General features: G+C 44.0%; 1 protein-coding gene across 4 annotated transcripts in view; it reads right to left on the bottom strand.

Moving 5' to 3' along the window:
• Positions 1 to 23,206, bottom strand: part of HSD17B12 (hydroxysteroid 17-beta dehydrogenase 12) — a 225,826-nt gene that overhangs the window by 74,052 nt on the left and 128,568 nt on the right. For all 4 annotated transcript variants that reach the window (XM_050955464.1, XM_050955463.1, XM_050955462.1 and 1 more), the window contains 2 exons: positions 8,598 to 8,644; positions 7,779 to 7,854 (listed from right to left, as the gene is read on the bottom strand). In XM_050955464.1, coding sequence (XP_050811421.1) covers positions 7,779 to 7,854; positions 8,598 to 8,644 — 123 coding nt within the window. The remainder of the gene's footprint in view (positions 1 to 7,778; positions 7,855 to 8,597; positions 8,645 to 23,206) is intronic.

Raw genomic sequence — 23,206 nt, 5'->3', positions numbered from 1 at the left:
AGACTCGGGGGGCTTTCACCTTCCTCTGCAGCATAGGGCCAGGTCACTATATTAAACTAATATAAGTAGTGGATTCTCTGTAATTTGAAGTCTTTAAATCATGATTCGAGGATTTCAGTAACTCAGCCAGAGGTTATGGGTCTATTACAGAAGTAGGTGAGCAAGGTTCTGGGGTCTGCGAAGTACAGGAGATCAGACTACATAATTATGATGGTCCCTTTACTCCTGGGGGAATTCCACACCAACAAATTAAATTCTGCGCACAATATTCTAAAATTCTGCTAATTTTGTCAAAACAACACTATACAATCACATCAGTTTAACTTATTTTGGTAATTTATTTCAAAATAACTGTCAGCAAGTGTGTCTGTAACAATATAGACACACACAAAAGTTTCCCCAGGAGTAGAGAGTTAAAGAAACCCCTATTACAACCAAGTTCTAATTCCTCTGTCCCCTTCCCCCCTCCCACTGCGAGCCCAGCCAGGAGGCTAGACACTAACAACCTCTCCCCCCCAGGGCCCAGCCGCAGGGCTACCCAGGCCCAGATACCCAGCCCCTTGAGCCCAGCCACAACTTCTCCCACACCCTGCACAACTCAGGGATCTAGAGGGAGAAACAGCCTGATGCTTCATCCCAGGCTTTCATGGAGTTTCCTGCACACCACCTCCTGCCATCAGAGCATGCTAGGAACTGCAGCTGCCAGAAACCCTCTAGCTCACTCCTCTTCCCCCCACAAGCGGTGACTTCTTTGTTTGAGCTGGGCTCTGCTGGGTCCAGCGGGCCTTAGTGGCAGCTAGCAGCACTGTAGCCCATTTCCGTGGGGGAAAGGAAATTCTGCGCACACAATGTTAATTTCTGCAAAAGTCTGCCTTGCGCAGAATTCCCCTAGGTGCATCTCTTCTAGCCTTAAAGTCTATGATTCTGATGATATTATTGCTCGCAGTGTTTTCATTTTGAGTATCTGTACCTTTATGAACCCGTTGAGGAGCCTTAGATCTAGAATGGGTTTCCACTCACTTTTCTTTTTTGGAACCAGGAAGTACCTGAACTAAACCCCCTTCTCTCTCTGTTGTACAGGGACTAGTTCTATAGCACCTAAGTTCAGGAGGGAGTCTCTTTTCTACTTTAGAAAGTGCTCATGAGAGGAGTCCCTGAAGAAGATGAGCAAGGAAGGGGGTGGGACGGAGGAGGGAAGTAAAGTGGATGGAGTATCCTGCTGATATGATATCCAAAACCCATTTGTATATAATGATATGCTCCCAAGCTTGTTGGAAACGAGAAAGAAGGTCCCCAAAGCGAGGAATGCACATCAACAATTGCAGCTGTTAAGGAGAACCTCGACCACCTCATCAAAACACAATTGAGGATTGCAACGTCAATGCCTGTGTAACAGGCAGTCTCTTTCTGGAACCTCTACCTCTTTGGGGTAAGAAGGAAGGTCTCTCAGAGTGAGAACTGAGCAGCATGAGATCTCTGAGCTGTCTGGGACTTACTAAATTTCCTTTTACGCACAGGTGTGTAAATTCCCAGAGAGCACAAAGTGGAAGTGGAATCTTTTAACATATGCAGAGACTTATCTGTATTCTCCGCAAACAATTTTAAGCTGTTGAAAGAGGACTGTATTCTGGACCTTCCTGGAAAATCCTGGGAGTTGAAGCGAAGAGACCCTTCTCATGACCAACAATGTAGAAATAGAGTGAGCAGCTGTGGCGCAGCATCCAGAGAGACCTGAAGAGATGTTCTGGCAAGGAGCTGACTCTCTGCAATTACTGCCTGGAATTGGTCCCTCTGCTCTGGTGGTAGATGCTCAATAAATAAACTGAACTTTGAGTAGTTGGTGTGACAATATTTCACTATCAACAGTTGACAATTGGCAATTCTAAACTGGAAAATCACAGATTAATATAATTTGTGACAAAACAAAAATCAAGACAGTTCTGATTTTTATCGTATGGCATTGATTTAGCATGGTGCTGTCTTCCACATTCATTTACAGCCTTGATAACTAGAGAGTTGGGAGAAGGATGAGAAAAACTCCGAATCTTCAGATGGAACATAATATTTCTTAACAGCCCTTTTACAGGTCAGCGGTATATTTGTTGAAGAATGCCAGATTACTTTTGCAGAGCCTCATTAATAGATAGTGCAATTTGAGCAAATAATGTTGTATGAAGAATATAAAGCCGATTATGCTGTGACTTCTTAACCTCCTCAAGTTGGGCCCAAGTGCTACAACTGTGGGAACCCGAGCTCTACAACTTAACAAGCTAATGAGTAACACTTTCTAAACATTTTCAGGAAGCAGTCACCTGGGTCAGTGCTGCAAGTACATGGAGTGACCACCTGATGCTTTGCAATGCAGTAGACTGACCTGAGCCAAAGCTGTAGTGGGTCTCAGGTGAATTCTGGCAAACAGTCACATATGTACATTCAGACATGCGACCTACCATCATAAGTCTGGTCAGTACTATCATTGTCAGGTTTGAAATCACTGTGCTCTGGGACAGCCAGAGCATGAATAATCTGTCTTGGGGTACGTAAGCACTTGGGGTACGGTGGAATCTAGCCTAGCTCCTGACTAACACCTGAGAGGGTGACAGAACTGCTCAGTTTACCAGGAGGCCCAGCCAGGTAAACAAAGAGGATACACTTAAGACCTATTAGAGTTCCTGACGTGATTTGCCTCTGATTAACAAATCACTGAAATATGGGTAGATGTGAAGGCCTTTCTTTTTTAGAAGCATTACCACTATGTCTAGATATTTTATGAAGATTCAGTCCAATGAAGAGTACAAAGGTGAGTAGTATGTACTAATAAGAGTTCATCCCCACTGTGAATCTTAGGGACTTCCTGTGGGGCTGAGTGAACAGCAATGTGGTAGTACGCATCCTATAAGTCAAGAGCCACAAACCAGACCTGGGCTTGGAGTGAAGTGACGGAGGCAAGCATTACTATCCAAAATCTAGGGAGGGATACAAATTTGTTCAGTTTCTTCTGGGTCTAGGATAGGATAACAACCTCCTTTTTATTTCAGAATAAGGAAATAGCAGGAGTAAAAACCTCTTTCCCTGTACTCTTTTACAGCTTGTACATGAAGTAACAAGGTCACTCACAAGAAAGTAGTAAAAGGGGCTCACAAGAAAGGACCCCAAAGAAGGATGGAGAACGGGGAAGGAGAGGGAGAAGGGAAGTAAACTGGATGGTGTAGTCATGAGCAATGATGTCCAACACTCATTCATCAGCTGTTATTTTCACCTAAGGCCAATGGAAAGGGGTGACAGTTTCCAAAGGTCTGCTTGGCAATGGTCTTCACAGTCTCATCAAATCTGCTGGATGGATGGAGGAGGAAGATGATGGGCACCTCCACAACCCTCAAAGTCACTTGTCTAAGAACGAACTTGAGTTGACTGTGAGAAAAAAACATGTCCTCTGTGCTGGCTGGTACCAGAAGAGAGATTGTAGTATGGTACTGTGCTGAAAATGACCTGGTATCTGAGTGTCACCCTGGTATCTTTAGGCAATGTAATGCCTTTTCCGTTCTTGAGCTTATCATACCTTTAGTCCCAGATTTGGACCTTGGCGTCCAAAATATGGGGGTTAGCATGAAAACCTCCAAGCTTAGTTACCAGCTTGGACCTGGTACTTGCTGGCACCACCCAAAAAATTAGAGTGTTTTGGGGCACTCTGGTCCCCCTGAAAAACCTTCCCTGGGGACCCCAAGACCCAAATCCCTTGAGTCTCACAACAAAGGGAAATAATCCTTTTTCCCTTCCCCCCTCCAGGGGCTCCTGGAGAGATACACCGACACAAGCTCTGTGAATCCAAACAGAGTGACTTCCCCTCTCCGTTCCCAGTCCTGGAAACAAAAGCACTTTCCTCTTCACCCAGAGGGAATGCAAAATCAGGCTAGCAAATCCAACACACACAGATCTCCCCCTGATTTCTTCCTCCCACCAATTCCCTGGTGAGTACAGACTCAATTTCCCTGAAATTTCTCAGTAAAGAAAACTTTAACAGGTTTTAAAAAGAAAGCTTTATATAAAAAAGAAAGAAAAATACATACAAATGGTCTCTCTGTATTAAGGTGACAAATACAGGGTTAATTGCTTAGAAGAAATATGAATAAACAGCCTTATTCAAAAAGAATACAAATCAAAGCACTCCAGCACTTATATTCATGCAAATACCAAAGAAAAGAAACCATATAACTTACTATCTGATCTCTTTGTCCTTACACTTAGAAACAGAAGATTAGAAAGCAGAAACTACTTCTCCAAAGCTCAGAGAAAGCAGGCAGACAGAAAACAAAGACCTCAGACACAAAATTCCCTCCACCCAAAGTTGAAAAAATCCGGTTTCCTGATTGGTCCTCTGGTCAGGTGCTTCAGGTGAAAGAGACATTAACCCTTAGCTATCTGTTTATGACAGAGCTAAATAAATCCATACCCTCGAAGGACAAGTCCTCAGTTGTGGCTTCGACTTCCCTTGGCAAACCAGATGTCTGAAGCCAAAAGGCCCAGCACACTGCAACTGCAATGGCCATCGAGCAGAGGTGGGTACCATTTGGCCCTGTTTGATGGAATCCCTCAGCTGTTCCATGCAGTCCTGCACAAGTCACAATCAGAAGAGGGTTACCCCCTCCCATATATTGGAAAGTTCTATTTTGCAAAAATAGCCCACTAATTCATAATGGAAAACTAAAAGCTGAGGAATAGGCCTTTCAGCTGACCAGGTCCAGCTTCTTGGGGTCCTTGTCTTTTGGAGTTTCTTTTATGGATCTGGTTTTCTTCTGGACAGTAGAGATAACAAACAACCCTGGTGTTGGATGGACAAAATTGCTCAAAGCCCTTGAGTGGAAACTGGTATTATTTTTCCACTTACTTGGAGGTCAGCGGAAGTGAGGCCAAGGAACACCAAAGAACCCTCGCTGGGTCCAGGATGCCCTGAGTATTGAGGATGTTGAATAGCTTGGGTGTGTCTTCTTGGATCACTGGCATTTCAACATCTAGTGTCTCAGCTATCCTCGATACTAACTCTTAGAACGCTGAAGTCATTGACAGCTGGTGTTGGGGCCACAGTGACTGCTTCATCTGGAGAGGAAAAGGGCACCTTCAGTGGGGAGGGGAGCTAGTGTGTCTCTCTCTCACTACTTCTGCCACATCCTTGGGGGTTCCCTGCTGTTCTGATGAGGGTCCCCTTCACAGCAATACAGTGGCAACTGAGCTCTCCTGTTCATCAAGATATGTGAAGTCATCCTGCCCAGGGATCTAAGCAAGGGCAGGCCCCAGGAGGGCCAATATGCCCAAGGTGGTGCATTCAATTGGAATAGTTTGACTGCAAGGACCCACCAATTGTCAGTTCTACATGGGGACTTGGTGCCACGTGTCTTTCAAGGCAATGGCTCCCTGCATAAGTCATCAAGAAGAATTAGATCTTTGAGAATGGTGGTGCTGATGAGTGCAGTTCCAGCTCTGATGGTAGTGGGGCCAGGGCCAGGTCTGGAGCAATGCGAGTGGACTGTCAAGGGCATATCTCAAAACCAGGAAACTGGCACAGATCTCTGTGCCAGTATCTGTACTGGTGGACCTGTCTACCACAACCTCGATGTCCCTACCACTGTCTTGTTGCTATCCTTGATGTTGAGAATTTTGAGGTCTTCTCTCTCAGTAGAATCCTCTGCACGGGACAGACACATTGCACAGTACACTCTTCATTTGTGCTTGTTGGAGAAGTACCTTTCCACTCCAGAGGATGAAGCCAGCACCTCTGCTCCTTAGTCAGTGCTCAGGCCTTCAGTGCTGACAAGATTTGGCTAGTATCAGGGATCCTTACAATGGCACCAATGGGTTTGGCACCTTCATTGCCTTCTCTTTCTTACTGGAAATGGGGATGTGGTGATCAGTTGTTAGAGCACTTGCCAAACATCATCTCTTCACTTCCTGTACAGAGGATATCTGCACTCCTGGATCTGATGCTATGGTCATGGATTTCTCCATGGTCTCGTTTAAATCTTGTGTTTTAAGATTTTCAGTTGTGGGATGAAAAAGAGTGGCAACAGCACACTTAGCTAGGATGTGTATTTCCATGGAACAGAACAGGCATCTGCTGGGTTCATCTATGACGGGTAATACTCCATTGCAGGAAGGACAGGGTTTAAATCCAGTAAGTTTAGAATCTGCCATAGCTAGCGGCTGGTGTAAAATCATCTTGCCCCACTGTACAAAGGGTTTGTCTCCTCCCATTTGCCCTAGATACTTTTTTTTTTTGGCGTGGAGAGACTGCCCAACAGGAATTTTACAAATAAATTAATAAAAAGGGAGAAATGAAGATGACATTTCTTTACTGGAGAAAGTTTTGGATATCAGAAGTGGATTGAATATAGTCCAGGTTCTGTCCCACTGACCCAAGTGGTAAGAGGGAGGGTTGGTTCCACTCCACTCCACCCTTTATTTCCTCATATAAGGCAGCATAAGATGCAGGTGTGGCCCCACTGGACACTGCTCTACAAAAGATTCTGAGCCCACACACAAGAAGCACATGTGCAACCACAGTGACACGTATTCTAAGAGGAATCCTGGGTTCTATTCCACTTTCTGGAGCAGAGTGTGCAGTAACGGTTACTGATTTTTCTGTCCCATCTCCTAACAGATCCCTTCTCTGGTCTGTCTGCTTCTTCCTTCTCCTCCACGTTGCCTGGCGAACAATACAGGTAGCAGTAAGAAAACTGGAAAGAGAGTCTCCTTGATCTGGTGCCAGGAGCAGCAACTGTAGGAAGAGTCCTGCTCAGTCTCTGCAGTCCTGAGTGGAACATGCTCAGCGCAAATGGAATGTTTGAGAAGTTAGATGTCAACATCTAAAAAGCCTCTGCTGAACACATGCAGTTGGCAATTTTTAAACAGACTTATAACTTAGCCAAATTTGTATATAATTTTAACAGCGAGAGTAAAAGGCACCTATCTGGCTCCAGGTTAACTCCTTCCAAAATTTCAAGTATCTGCTGCAAAGCGTGGATGTAAGTGCTAGAGCTCCTCAACAAAACATTTGCAGTAATTTAACATTTGCAAAACATTTCCCTCAACCTTATTTTCAGAAATGACTGATTTTTTTTTGCTGAAACTTTCCAAAACAATTCAGCCCGAAGATGAGACTTGGCATGGAAAGTTTCAGACTAAACAGCTAGTTTGGCCAAGTTATAAGCAACTGAAAACAGTCTTGTAATGGAAAGTGTTCTGCAATCTTCACTACAGCATCACTACCAGCTCCATTTATAATAATATTTTAAAAGTTATGTGACTACTTCTACCTAGTGTAATTTCTTTGACATCAGCAGAGTTACACCACGGATGAATTTGTCCCACTATCACTAATCTTAACTTACATATTTCTTTATTTGAAAAACCAGAGGGAGGCAATGCAACTTGTGACTAGCATAAGGAGATATGTTTAGGATTGTTTTGAGTTCCAGGAGAAAGCACAGTTTTGAAGATCTCATTCTAGAATTAACCCTCAATTGCTCTTGGAAATGAGATAATAAGAACTGTACAAATTTGATCAGTTAGGCACTTGTCTTTTTACCATATTCATGAAGTTTTTTAAGTGTTATGTGAAACTGATGTAAGATTATTAAGAATGTAAAATTAAGGTTTATAGAATATTTTAAAACTATCCATTAATTATTATAAAATTGTCTTCATGTGGAATTGGAGAGGCCAAAGGAGCTGTATTTTAGCTTTCATGTGTTAATTTTGAAATGTAAGAGAGTTTATTCACATACTTATTTCACTGGCAACTTGTTCTAGTTTTTCTTGAGATCTGCTGATAAGAGCCACATTCATTCCATGCTTTGCTAGCTGAAAGAAACAAAAGAGATACAGAGCAGTTCAATCACAATGTGTGCAATAGATCACTGGCCAGCATCACCCTTAAGAAAAGATGAAACTTGGGTCAAACACTACAAAATATATATTGACTGGCAACAGAGAAAGTAAGATATAGAAATTATTATTTAAAATAGCTAGAGATGAAGGAAAAATAAAACTGAGTACCAGTACTTTACTGCCCCACCACAAAGACACTTACAAAGGATCTTCAACAACTCTGCTCTGAAGTAGGTGAATATTTACATTTATAGATAGGGAAACTGAGGCAGGGGTTATGTAATTTTCCCAACTCCACAGAGCAAGGTCAGTGGCAGAGCTTGGGAATTAGAATTCAGGCTCTTAAACCCATGTTTAATTCAAATAGACTAAATTATTTCTTTGTAGCGTAACAACAACACAGTTAATAACAAAATTAACTGTTACCTAATCAGCTATATTAGATTCCTTTATTTGTTCTACTGCAGTCCAGATTCTCTGTCTAGCCCAAAAGCCAAGAAAGAGTACATGTAACAGTATATAGGTATCTGAATTTGTACTCCATATTCTGCATATGAGTCTAAAATACAAGTGGAGGCATTTCAGGTAACACTTACCTCTGAGAGAATTAGCGTGCATTTGCAGGAGACAGGATGACACTATACTATTTCACTTTCACTGGGTCCGGATAGAGTCCATAGCAGTTTTGATCATTTTAAAGGAATAAAAAGGCTTACCTGTTCTGCATAGGCTTTTCCAATTCCATCAGTAGCTCCTGTGACCACTAGAAAAGGGGGAAAGGGGAAAAATAAATATTAGCTATCTTTACAGTAATAACTCATAACAAAGTGGTCATTAGTAGACTATTGGAGCACCCCTTCCGATTAAGCAGCTCACCAGGTTACATCCTCACATGGTACCGGATTCCAGTTCTTCTTCATTATTAAAAAAGCTTTTAGAAAACCAACGCTCCCTTTTCTAACTCCATAATCCACGTCTGGAGACCCAGATTGCCCTTTATGGCCTAAATGGGGACTTTCAACTCCCACTTTCCGACTTTCAACTCCCACGTTAAGTTGTGAATATGAAACACCTCTCAATTTAGTTTTATTTAAAACAGTGAGATTAAAGTGGTCAGAGGTCTGAACAGAACGGATGAAAGTACATCCAGACTCATGGTGGACAAGGCACAAGTCAGCACAAGGCTGTTTAGAACTAATTTCCACTCACATATTCATTTCCTCTGTGATCCCATCCCCTCTCATTGCCCACACTCTGGAGTCCAGGAAGGGTAGATTTATCAGTGGAAAGTATGGTCAGACAAATTCTTATGAAATATTTTTCCCCCATGGAACATTGGATTTTTGACTCAGTGAAAATTTTTGAGGTGTGTGTTTTCCTCAAAAGCTTTCTAGTTTTCAGCAACTGAAAAAAACTGTGTTTCTTATATAGGAAGATTTCAACAAAAGCCAAAGTGTTCAAAAGAAAAAGAATCCCATTTTCTGATCCGTCTAGTGGCAAGTCTGGCAAATGATGACTAGATTCTCTGTATTGGACCCTCATAAGTCTTTCTAGGACCCTCATCTGCTATAGGGCCATGAGGAACTAAATCTTGGTACATCATGGCCACTTTTGAGAGGGGATTCCAAAACTCCAGTCACACTGCCACCCACTGTTTTCTCAAAAAAGCAAAAGAGCAGCTCCTCTATCCATTTTCACTACTTTGCCTACCACCTGTTAGCCCCTCCTCTATCCAGCTAAGTATGCATAGTCAGCATCTCCTTCTTCCTCAATTCTTCCCTGCCAGCCAGCCCACTTAATTACATTGTTTACATTGCCACTTTACAGCACTGAAAACTTCTTGCTCATAGGTACGAAAAAACATACCCCTGAGTGATGCAAGTTTCAGTGCTGTAAAATGGCAGTGTACACAGTGTACCAGCGCTAGGAGCTGCGCTCCCAGCACTGGAAGCTACCACCCTCATGAAGATGGGTTTTTTACAATGCTTGGAGAGCTCTCTCCCAGCGCTGGTGCCGTGACTACACAGCCACGTTGTTAGTGAAGACATGTCCTTAAATATTTTTCTCACTTGTTCAGCTTCCACTCACCTGCCTTGCCTAATTTACCCCTGCAACCCATCTGGGATTTGGCTAGATGACAGATGTTGTTTTCCTTAAATTCACATGAGAACTACAGGTTTCTTTGCACTGTCACTGCTCATCCCTGTCACTAGATGGGTCTCAGGTAACTGCTCCTATAAAGCTTATTGCATTAAACTGAATTGGGAGCCTTAACCCAATTTCCTATTCAACTTTCAGTTCAATTAAAATCTGCCCAAGCTGCCTCTCAGGTGTTGCAGAGTATCATGGCTGGGCAGCAATGATTTTCCTTTAAAGCAACATTAGGCAAAAATGCTAGTAACATACTCAAATACAAGACACCACTTCTCCTGAAGTTTCATTCATGACCATTAATGCATAAGCAGCTGGGCTGCTCTTAGTGGGACTGAACTGGGAGCTGGTTTAAAGTGTCCATTTCCCCCAACCCCCCGAGCAACAGGTTCACGGGAACACAGTTTCCTTGCAACAAACCAAAAACAACAACCAAACAAACAAAATAATGTGTTTTCCCAGATGCATGACAGTTCTGCAAAATGACCCTGTCCCCTAAATTCAAGGGCTAAAGCAAGCTCTGATTTAAGTCTTATATTATGTAGTATCATACAATTCATTACTGCTCCAACAAAATACGCTAAACAAGACACACACACAAAAAAAGGAAAAATAACTGCATCAATACCATTCCCCCAAAAATTTGACCCTCTTCTGGACTAACCTGACTTGAAGAATGTTTGTGGGCCATTTTCTACATCATAAATTAGTGAAGTATTTGAAGGAGCAGCCATTGCTTAATGGAAAACTGGCTCATTACATTTTCCCCTCCTATCCACAACTTCATGACTTGTCTTCTCTTCTTCCTTAAAAAGTTTCACTCTGGACTAGCAAGCTCTTAACTTGAAATTCCTCCATAAAAACCATTATTGGTTTGTCTTTCAATGCTATCAGCGCCTTAACTGGGTTGCGACTGCTGACTGCATGCTCCTCAAGGCAAGGACTTAGTCTTCCCACATATTTTGCTAAGTATCCATAACACTTCATGAATAAAATGTTAGATTCAGTATACTGCAAGGACACATGATACACACACAGTTCTTCACTTGTTCTTTAGTACCAAGGACATTTACATGATTTTATTTGCCGCGTTTGCTCCTATTGCTTATTAATCATAAAATAAGATTGCACGTGACAGCAGCGACTTTCAACATAACAAACAGAAGATGTGGGACTTAAGGTGAGGCATACACAGCAAGAACAGTTTCCCCACTCCTTCAGGTCCTGCTTCACCAAGAGCCTATATCTGGACCAAAAGAAGCTAGATGCAGTGCCCTCCAGGATTCAAGTTTGATTGTTAAGTTGGCCCCGGGTTGAGAGTCACTAAAAAGAAAAAGTGCTACAAAAATCACATCTTTCAAAAAGAAGAATTTGCTGGCTCCAGTATTTTCAACCAGGGTTTGAGCCACACCCTGCGTAAGGCCACACGTACTTAATGCACATTGTTATAGCTTCACTCCATCAATAAACCAAATTGCCCCTCAAATCCCTCAGTGTTCTGCACCCCATTCCTCCCCAGGTAAAACTCAATTCTGACATCCCCACACTCCAGTTAATATATTCTGGGCTCCTCTCCCAAGCCCCCAAAGGTCCCCCTTTTTCTTGGCAGCACGGTGGAACTACAGTTGCTGTGCCTTTCTGATTCCTTCTTTTGAGAGAAATGACACCTGAGCCATAGCTTTCCTGCTCCTCTCCAGTTCTTCATCTTCCCCTCCCATCCCCCTCAAAAAGAGCAAGCAGTTCAGGAGCAGTGTTCTTTGAGTCACTCTGTTCCTTTGTTCCTCAACCCCCTGAAAGGAAAGAGACAGTGGCTCCAAGAACAAGTCAGTCCACTCTCCCGGGCAAAATTTCTGTTTACCCTCATTAAGTGTATTTTGTTCCCAGACCTTCTCCCAAGCTCTTCTTGGGAACAGGGTCCCAAGCTCTACTCCAAGGTTGGAAGCATTATCATTAGTCCAGCCTCCATCTATTACCAGCAGGATGCAGAGTACTACTGGACCATTCTGATGGCAAAGGCATAGAGACTGAATTAGTGCAGAGACTGTGACCTGGTTCACACTGTGGAAGTAGGGAAAGAACTGACAGATTTGAAGGGGATTTCATATTCAAACAGTCCCCTTGTGTGAGCAAGAGTCAGGCTACTGCAACCCTAATAACACGAGATTTGTAGAAGTGAGGATTGTTTGAGGCGAGTGGGAAAGAACTGTATGAGAAGTTGTTGTGACCTTGTGTTAGATAAGTATGGAATGTAGACTATAGTCTAAATTGTTTAGGAAAAAAAAAGATATCAGGAGGACATATGTATAAACAAAATGCAGCTGTCGCCCATTATTGTATATAACAAAAGGTATAAATGCTTGCTATAATTGTTTACCTGGTGAGAGACCTGTTCTGCTCTCCCCCGCCAAACAATTGCTAGAGATAATAAAGTATCTGACTTGCTGCACCCAACTTGAGAGTGAGAACACTGTTTTTCTCCGAAAACACTAATAGTTTTGCCAGCACAGCTATTTTGTTTGGGAATGGGGGGAAGTCACACTGATGCAGCTATACCACCATAAAAGGTTCTGTTGTTGATACAGCTTATTTTGTTGGAGGAACTAAGCTATACCAGTGAAGCTGCATCTCTACTAGGAGGGTTTGCTGGCATAGTTATAAAAGCAAACCCTTTCCAGAGTAGATATGTCTCAGAATAAAACATGGTATTGCGAGTATGAAGAGTCAAGGTTTGTCACACTTAAACTGCTACATTGGTATAGCTTCAGTGCTGCAGCTGTGGCACTGTAGTGCTTCAGTGTAGACACTACTTATACCAAGAGGAAGTAGGCAATCCACTTCCCTGAGAAGCAGTATATAGGTCAGGAAGAATTTTCCCTTCAATATAGCACTGTCTACCCCAGGAGTTAGCACGGCATAACTACGTTTCTCGGGGGAGGGGGAAGGTGAATTTTTTACACCCAAGAGATGTAGCTATGCCAGTGTAAGCTCCTGGCAGAGACCAGCCCAAAGCCTTGAGGTGGGTGCTGTCATTTTCATTCCTAGTCTTGAAAGACTATGGCCAGGTATACACTCAAAAGTTAAGGGCTAGTCTACACTGGCAATGCTAAAGCATTGCAGCAAGCAGCACTTTAACGTGGCTTGTGTGGTTGCAGCGCAGTGAGAGCTTTCCCAGCACTCTGAAAAAACCACCTCAAAGAGAGGCGTGGTTCCCAGCACTGGGGCACTGTTTACACTGGCACTTTACAGTACTGAAACTTGCTGCGCTGGGGGGGGGGGGGGGGGGGAGGAAGGGGGTTTCTCTCACACACACACACACACACACACACCCCTGAGCGAGAAAGTTGCAGCGTTGTAAATTGCCAGTGTAGACAAGCCCTGAGTCAACCCAGCTCTATCACTCAGGGATGTGAAAAATCCACACCCCTGCACAACATAGTCAAGCTGAACAAACCCTCACTGTAGACAATGCTAGGTCGACAGAATTCTTCCATTGGAGGTGGATTAACTACGCTGTCATTGTGGAGCCTCAACTCTACAGCTATGCTGCTGTAGCATTTCAACTGTAAACAAGCCTATGAACTGCCATTGTGAATGACAATGGACAGTCACTGGGAAAGGAAAAGAGAGAGAATGACTCTATAAGCCTGGTGATTAGGGACTCACCTAGGTTGTGGGGGGCCAAATTCAAGTCCCTGATCCAAGGACTAATTATTTATAAATGTAGAACAACTACAATAGGGGAGAGAGAGAGAGAGAGAGAGACCCATACCAAAATAGCCCCACAGACAAGTGGTTTGGGCACTCAACTGTTTAAATCCCTTTTCTCCATCAAGCGGGGGGGCAGGGGGTGGGGGACTGAACTGGGATCTCCCAGTTCCACAAGTGAGTTTTCTAACCACTGGGCTCAATGTCATACGGGAGAAAGCCGTCTCCTCCTCAGCCATTTTTGTGATTCCAGTCCTCTTTTGCTTTTGTTAAAATGCATGAAATCAAAACATAAAATTGAGTCAGTTGTTTCAACCTGCCTGAAATGGTTTTCAACGTTTCGAATTTCAAAAAAATTTCCAAAAAATGCCCTTTTTAGTTTGACCTGAAATAAAATGTTTTGGGTTTTTTTGGAATTCCCAGCAAATGCAAAAATCCATTATTTGTCCAACTCTATTCCCTAGCAGTGTTGCTGGGGAACAATACATACAACATAGCCTGTTATTTAAGGTACTACAAGTAACACAGAATTAAGTGATCATTCTAAACAATAGAACCAGGAATATCATGTTTTAATATTCTAATGTTGTAATATTCCCGAAGTCCTGACTTATTTTTCCAAATTTCCCTGCACATCTAAGCATCTTTTAATTTTACTTAAAGATCATGATGTTCGTGTGCAGAGGTGTGAGCTTTTGCAGGATTTTCCCTGAGGGAGGATGTAGAGAATGTAAAAGATAGTTCCACCTAGATGAAGAGGTACAATTTCGGTTATACACAGACTTAAATTAACCTGCCTGTGTTAATCACAAGCGACAGAAAACCATGTTACACCACAAATACCCACTAAAGGACTTAACTGCCCTTTAGAAGATGGGAAGATATTAAATTATTACAATAGCTGGCCTTAAGTTATACTAGTCTGCAACAAGTGGAGAAAACAACTGATACACTAAATGGGGCCTGCAGACAGCACTGGCCAGTCAACTGCACAATGGATAGGGCTGGTAGCACTGCCTATTAAGGTTGCCTGACGCTGCCCTTTTTAAGAAGCAGTATCAGTTGCTCATAATTTTGCCAAACTTAACATTTGGGCTGAAATTTCCCAAGCTGGGTGCCTGTCTCAAGCTGAATTTATTGACGTTTCAGCCAAAACAGCGCAGTCATTTATGAGAATGAGACTAGGAAAAAAATATGCTGTTCTACAATGTTAAAATTCTTGTGACTTTTTTGCTTATGCTTTCGGATCATGGATTTGAAATTTGTGAAAATCCATCCAAATTAAGCCAAGGTAAGCCTCTGAAAATTCACATATGCTCAGTAGAGACTTGAGTTTAGCAGCAAAAAATCTCTGCAGATTCAATCCTCATCCTTCAGTGTCTCACAGCTGACCAGTCAGCACAAGTGCCATCTCCACAAAGTGACAGCAAGGTCTTGCTCAGGGCTGCTGTTACCAGCTGCTCTGGGCCAGGTACCAGAACTGAAAGCAGGAAGTCTGTCTTCTGTGCTCCCAGCGACCCTTCCAGTGGCAGATTAGCCACTGGGCCCATTGGGCCCAGGCGCCCCAGCCAACTCAGGGGAGCCTCAGCTTCCGTTCCTTGAGCCCCCCCAAATCCTGTCCCTGGCAGGAGCGGTGGAATGGGCAAAGCACACGCATTGCCCCTCCCTGACTCCATCCCTGGTAGAAGCCGCAGGACTGGGGAAACCCCTATAGTGCCCTTTCCCTGGTCTGCTGCAGAAGTATGGGGGTGGTGAGGGATGCCCCAGCACCCAGATCCTTGCTGCAGCCCCAGGACTGGAGGAACTCTCACTTTTCGCTGCAGCCCCAGGGCCATAGAGTGGGGACAGAGCTTCTTTGATCTTGGGGCCACGAGGATTGCGGGGGGGAGCAGAAAGGAGCAAATGGGTTGAGGGTGGAATGGTGGGGACCCTGGGTGGAAAAGGAGCGGGGTCCCAGGGAAAGGACAGAATGGGGGATGGGACTGCAGGAGGAAGGGCTCTCTCCCCCTGCCCCCCCCCCCAATTTGCTCAGGCCCTTAATCCGCCTCTGGACCTTTCCCACTGGTGCCCAAGCAGTATGGAGGAGGACGCCACCTGACTCAAGCATAGAAGGGACAAGAGCTGGACTGGGAACGGAGGAAAAGGATTAACTTGGGACAAAAAGCATGCTGAAACTAAAAGAGAAACTGTGACTGGGAATTATGAGGACTGGTTGGACAAGGGGACTGGACTGAGACACAAATGAGATGAAGTGGAGAGAGGAGGGGAACACTGAGATCAAACAAAGACGGGAGACCGAGGACCAGTGTGAGAGAGAAAAGAGTTAAGGGAAGGGAGATGGATTTAGCGAACAGCCAGATACAGGGAAAACAGATTGGTTGAGCAAAGACACTGGGTGTGGGGCAGAAGACTTGGATAAGGAGCTGGGCATGGGAGAGGGAGACTGGATAGGCAAAGAGAATGGGAGAGGGATGAGAAGCATGAGGCGTGGACACTAGGACTGGCTATGCAAGGAGAAAAGACAGTTACCTGTTTCCATAACTGGTGTTCTTTGAGATATGTTGCTCATGTCCACTCCATATTAGGTGTGTGCGCTTGCCACACGCACAGGTGCTGAAAGATTTTCCTTCAGTGATATCCATAGCGGACCGACTTTGGCACGCTCTGGAGTGCCGCGCATATGCCATGGCATAAGGAATGCCACTCCCCTCCCACCACCACCCTCAGTTACTTCTTGCCAGAACTCCAACAGTGGGGAAGGAGGGCGGGTCACGGAATGGACATGAGCAACACATCTCGAAGAACATCTGGTGACCAGCATTGGCGTTTGGCGAATCCACGATGGTATCCCTGCAATCTACGCCGAATGCTTCCTGACCGGTGCCAATCCATGGAGTGGGAGCAACAGCGTGACAGATGCCACAATGTTGAGCATCGACGCTGGTACTGCAACTTAGGTCGGTCGGCTGGTGAACAGTACCAAGAGTCCCAATGGAGGCTTTCGCTGGAGTGGTTTCGAAATGAAGGAGAGAGTCTGTGACACTCCTGGTACCGGGCTGAGCATGCCTCAGTAGGTCTACACCACACTACCGGAGACCGACGCTTTGAGCCCGCAGAGCAATGACCGACTCCATAAGGAGCACTTTAAGTCGGATGTTCCGCTCTTTCATAGTGTAAGGCTTAAAGCTCTTGCAGACGTGACACCTGTCGCTAATGTGAGACTCCCCTAAACACCTTAAACTGGTGTGGGGGTCACTGACCAGCATAGGCTTCCAACAGCAGTTGCACACACACCTAACATGGAATGGACATGAGCAAGCACTTGAAGAATGGTACTGGCTGCAACAAGCCTGGAATAGAGAGAAGCCAGGACTGGGATAGGCTGGAGGAGAATGGGGCAGAAACAGTCATGCTTGGGGGCGGGTGAGCAGGCGGGCAGGAAGAGGACAGGCAGAAGGTCTCTCGCTTCCCTCCCTGGAATGGAACCCAAGATTCCTGAGATTCACCATTCTTCTGTTGTTAGCAAATATCTGTGAAACCCACTACTAAACAATGTCATTCCCCTACAATGCTGCTCCATACAGAGAATGACAAGATACTAATGCTATGTTACTTTGTTAGTTCAAGTACAGATGTGTGTGTGTGGTGGATCTAAAGGTTCCAACCCTGCTAATGAACCACGTGGGTGTCGATATGATGCCACATAACAGAATTTTTTTTTCAGTTTGCTTTTTTAAAAAGCTGTCGTGTTTACACATACGAAAGATACTTTAAAACAACATTAAGTCAAGTCAAACTCTCAGAAGTTAGAAAATGCCAGAACTGAGATTACGTATGCAACCTTATTTCTACCCCCTGTGCATACACACTATGACAGTGTCTAAATTACATGATCACATACTAATTTTTCCACATTAACTGCACAGGATGGATCTCCTATGGAGATAAATTTAGGTTGTATAGTTAAGGAGAGTTGTCTTTGGGATCCTTGCTTCGTTTGTTACAGAAGTTGGAAGATATATAGCGTGAATGAGGAAGAGTATTACATGAACAAAAAGAAGAGTCTTACAAATACGACAATCTAATGCTGCCCTGGAGAACCTGTTTCTATCCTTGCCTTTGCTACAGAATGCCTATATGATGCTAGGCAAGTTACTTAAACCAAACTTTTCCACAGATGGACACTAATTCTGTATTTCTCATTTTCTGAGTACCAAACTTGATACCCTAGGGTCTGATCTGAAGAAATGCTGAGCACTCACAGCTGAAACGGAAATCAGTGGAAGCTGTGTTTTGAATACAAATTGCTTTATAACATTTCACAGATTCTAAGGGCAGAAGGGATCATTGTGATCATCTAGTCTGACTACGCATATAACCCAGGCCATAAAACTTCCCCAGACTAATTCCTAGAGCAGAGCTTTCTGGGAAAACATGTTAAGTACTCTGCAAAACCAGGTCCTTGGTGTCCAAGTTAGGCCTCCAAAATTAGTAGGTATTTATGGCCATAATCTCTCTGCTTCAGTTTCAAATCTGTATGATTGGACTAATTCCCACTCATCTCACAGGGTGATGTGAAAATAAATTCACTGTGTTTGGGAAGCACTCCAATACTACAGCAATGAGTTCCACAGCAACAAAAATCACACATTTGATCATTACATCAATTGCCTCAAGAAAAAAAAAATTTGATGGTGAAGTTCTTAAACATCACATTCATCACAATCTCTCCACTGCCAAGAGGAGAGCTATACAGTTCTTAGAATCCAACCACTAGATAATGATCAAACCAGTAGAAAAGGGAGTCCATCATAGTTCTCAACCATAATGACTACATTAACAAGGCCTACCAACAGCTCTCCCATGCTGCCTACTATAAAAAATTCAAAGACGCTTCCCCCCTCCCCCAATTCACTCAGGAGTTTAAGGATATCATCAAATCCTTTGCCAAACAAAACCAGAAGAGACCCCATAAACCCTCCTACAGGGACCTTCTAGATGCTTCCTAAGATACACAAACAAGGGAACCCAGGCCACTCTTACTGAATACCAGGACTCTCAGAAATCATCCTCAAAGCATTCACTAAACAGGCCAGCTTCCTCCAGGATACAACTGACTTCCTCCAAAAACTCTGCACATTAACAACCTCCTCAGAACTCCATCCTTGCCAGTATGGATATCACCTCCCTATACATCAACAGCTCTCTCAATGATGGCATCCCTGCCTGCCTCAAATATCTACAGGACATTGACAACAATCAGCTATCCATCCCAAAACCATTGCCAAACATCCATTTCACCCTCACCCATAACAATTTTACATTCAACAATAAACACTTTGTCTAAACCATGGGAACAGCCATTGGTACTAGGATGGCTCCCCAATATACTAACCTCTTCACGAGCCACCCCAAGAAAGAATTTCTGGACAAAAACACCATGAATAGCATGCATTAAACAAGGTCTAGAGCAACACATTGAACAATGAAGAGCAAGCAAAACACTGAGATGCTGTGACCATTGTCAATTTTATGCAATGAATGAGGCAGGGGTCCTGTGAACAAGTAGCATATGATCATGTAACTGAAGACTCAAGCATTGTCTACACTAGCACTTATGTCAGCAAAACTTTTGCCAGGTGTGGAAAAAAACATTCCCCTGACCGACATAAAAGTTCCATTGACAAAAGCGGTGGTGTGGACTGTGCTATGTCAGCATGAGAGCAACTCCTCCTGACAAAGCTACCACCACTCATTGGTGGTGGTTTCATTATGCTGGTGGGAGAGCTCTCTCCCACCAGCATAGAGCAGCCTACACAGGAGACCTTACAGCGGCACAGCTGTGCCGCTGTAAGGTCTGTAGTGTAGACATAGCCTAACGTGGGGGGGAGGGATAGCTCAGTGGTTTGAGCACTGGCCTGCTAAACCCAGGACTGTGAGTTCAGTCCTTGAGGGAGCCACTTAGGGATCTGGGGCAAAAAACAGTACTTGGTCCTGCTAGTGAAGGCAGGGGGCTGGACTTGATGACCTTTCAAGGTCCCTTCCAGTTCTAGGAGATAAATTAAAATAATGGAGATATCCTTTTATTTTTAATTTTTAACATAATATATATCTACCAACAAGGGAGCCAAATTAAGGATACAAAGGAAATCTTAATTCTGGCATTTCCTAACTTTTGAGTATTTTACTTTGCTATCTTAATAACATTATTTTAATGTAGTTGTGTGTGTATTTACACACATGCGCAATTCTATATATATCATCTGAAGAGCATACAGCATGAGCAAAGCAGTGGCAGAAGCATCAGATCATCAAACTGCAGTAGGATGGGTCCTTACACAGTCTTGTATTCTGTGTGGCTCTGTCTTCAGTAGAGATTTAACACAATCACAAGTTTTCTTGTTAACACACTTTGTTCAGACACGACCACTCTTCAGTCATGCCATAACCATGCCACACCCAGTAGTCACCACTCTGAGATACACAGCAAAACACAAGTTAACAAAAAGCAAGACAAGCGAACTTGAGGCATCTGCAGTGAAGACACATGCCCATGATCAACCACAACAATTGATGATCCACCAATCTTTTCCAAAAATCTCCCTGGCACCAATCCTGTGTCCTATCTGAAATCTATCTGTGCTGTCTCCTACCTATAGATGGTTCTACTCAGTATCTTTGGACCCACACTGCTTGCTTCAGTCATCTCTGGTCGGATACAGCAGTGAGAATGCCCAGCAAGAAGACTATTCAGCATATCAGAACAAAGTCACCTGGCTGTATGCCAATAACAAAGCCAGGACCCAGAAGAGGGCTGCCCAACAGTATTACAAGATGGCTCAGAAACTGTTGGCTGATTGTGGGAATCAACCAAGCCAAACAATACTGTAGAGAAAAGATCAAGGGGCTCGATATGAGCTACCACAGGGCCAAGGATAACAATTCCAAGTTCAGTGCTACCCTGATGAGCTAGACTAAGTGCTGAGTAACATCCCCAGCAAACATCTCTATGTCACGCTAGCCTCATCTGTGGAGTTGGATGAGTGCAGATTTGCATGTTGGACATGAAACTCATCCCAACAGCTGTGAGCAACCAGCCTAGAGAAGATCTCTGCTCCAAATCACAGAATCACTTCCATGAACTGGCCCTGGTGAGCAGAGTCTGCTGGAGGACACCCACACAGAAGAACTAGAGGACACACCACCTCAGTTTGATGAAATGGGCACGCTATTATTGTTACTAAAGATAGTACAAAAAGGTGTGGGTGAGTTTTAGCCTATAATCCCACATCTTGCTTTAGCTGGAGAGAAATGCAGCCTTATTATGCATGCCTCTCCATTCCTTGCTACCCCCTCCGTCTCCTCTTCCTAATCAACTACACTGTACAATATGGTAGACAAGCTGCATACAGTGGCTGATATAAGTAGCAATTTATTAACAGAAAAAAATGGCATGAGTGTGAAAGACTTTAAAGTTAAAAAAGTTATAGCCAGAGCCCTAGCAAAATATGGCTTGCACAAACACAATCCTTAAATGCACCACCACAAATACCACAGGAACAGACAGCACTTAAGTTGCACCTGGCATCATCCTTTCACTATGCAGCTACCTGATTGCAGATCTTACGTTGTCCCATTCCTAGGAGTAGTAAAGTAGACTTTTTCACTCAGTAGAAATTTGAGCTTTTCTAAAAGATTTCTGGGCAACAAAAGCCTCCTTCTGTCTTTCTCATATCTCACAAATTCCCTCCAGTCATTTATCACTCCATCTGGTACAAGACACAAAGACTTCCCTCCCATAATCAGAAGGTCTCCACACTGAGGCCTGGAATTAACTTTTTTCTCTTCCAGTCTGAGATCTCCAACAGAACCACATCATCTAACAGCACAGCAGTCTGGAGTAAGTCTGAAATAATCACTAATGCTTCTGTTTTACTGGGACTGCCCCCCTTTCCTAAAAGTCTCCCACATTAAAGAGAAAAATTTGGGAGTATGGTAAGATTCTGTAAATTTACCATTCTTTTCCTGGGAAAATGTTTTAAACAAGTTTGGAACAGAGCAGAAACTAGCTAGAAATGACATTTTAAGTGAAAGTTGCAATTTTTTATTCACAGCTGCATAGAAAGTGTTTAAAATCATAGAAACATTAAAAGACATTCAAACTTTTCTTAGAAACTTGAGTTAGTGTCAGATTCAGTGAGGGAGGGGAGGAGACCACTCCAAGGAAACCACTCAGTGACCCAAAAGTTGCAGGATCTCTGAGACAAGTGATATAGAACCAGGATTACTCCTGGGGGGAATTCTGCGCCTGAAAAAGATAAGTAAAATTTGCAGAATTTCTGATCAAAATAACACTACAAAATCACACCGGTCTCAATTATTCTGGTAATTTATTTCAAAATACCCATCAAGTATGTCTGTAGCAATACAGACACACACAAAAATTAAAGACGGGGACAAATCTGGGAGTTTGAGGTGAAGATAATCCAGGATCTACTGCAGCGAGGCCTGCTCAGCCCAGATACATCATTCCAAGGCCCAGCACATGAACCTTTTCCACTTGGCCAAGTAAGTTGCTCTGGTGGTACTACCCAACAAGACCTGCTGAGCCCAGGCCAAGCATTCCTGTTCATTCACTTTTTCCCATGCAGTAGCTGGGTTGTCAAGTGTAGCACTGCCAGGTTCAGGTGCAGAAGATTGCCGTGGTTCTGGGATAGCGGATCCGGTCAAAGAGGTAGCTAGTAAAAGGTCCAGCAGCATGCTGAACCAGTGCTGGCGAGGCCACATGGGGGCAACCAGGATAATCTTCACCCTGTCCTGTTTGATCTTCATGAGGACTCTGTGAATCAACAGCACTGGCAGGAAGGCATACATCAGGGCCCCTGACTACAAGAGAAACATATCTGACAGGGAGCCCCTGTTCATCCCACAGATCGAAGAGAACACATGCCATTTCCTGTTCTGCCTGGACATAAACAAGTCCACCTGGGGAGTTCCCCAAATCTGGAAGATTGTACTCACCACCTCCAGATGTAGTGACCACTTGTGGCAAGACAGGAAGGTCCTGCTGAGGTGATCTGCTACTACATTCCTGGTGCCAGGCAGATGCGCAGCTACCTGATAAATGGCATGCCACACACAAAAGTCCCAAAGGCGGAGAGCTTCCTGGCAAAGGGCCAATGACCTGGCTCCGCCCTGCCCATTGATGTAATACATCACGGTGGTATTGTCCATCAGGACCTGCACCACCTTGCCCTTCAAGTGGGGTAAAAAAGCCTGGGAGGCCAGGTGACCCGCTCTGAGCTCCCTGACGTTGATATGAGGGCCAGATTGTCATGCAATCAGCGTCCCCAGCCCAGGTCTGAAGCATCAGACACCAGGGTCAGCAACGGGGACGTGAAAGGAACTTCCTCCAGCACCGACCCGGGATCCAACCACCAATCCAGGGATGAGTGGATGTGATCCAGCA

This window comes from Gopherus flavomarginatus, chromosome 5, assembly GCF_025201925.1.
Source record: "Gopherus flavomarginatus isolate rGopFla2 chromosome 5, rGopFla2.mat.asm, whole genome shotgun sequence".
In the NCBI taxonomy this organism is placed as follows: Eukaryota; Metazoa; Chordata; order Testudines; family Testudinidae; genus Gopherus; species Gopherus flavomarginatus.
Note: the sequence above shows the minus strand (reverse complement) of the source record. Positions and strands in the feature narration are given on the sequence as shown.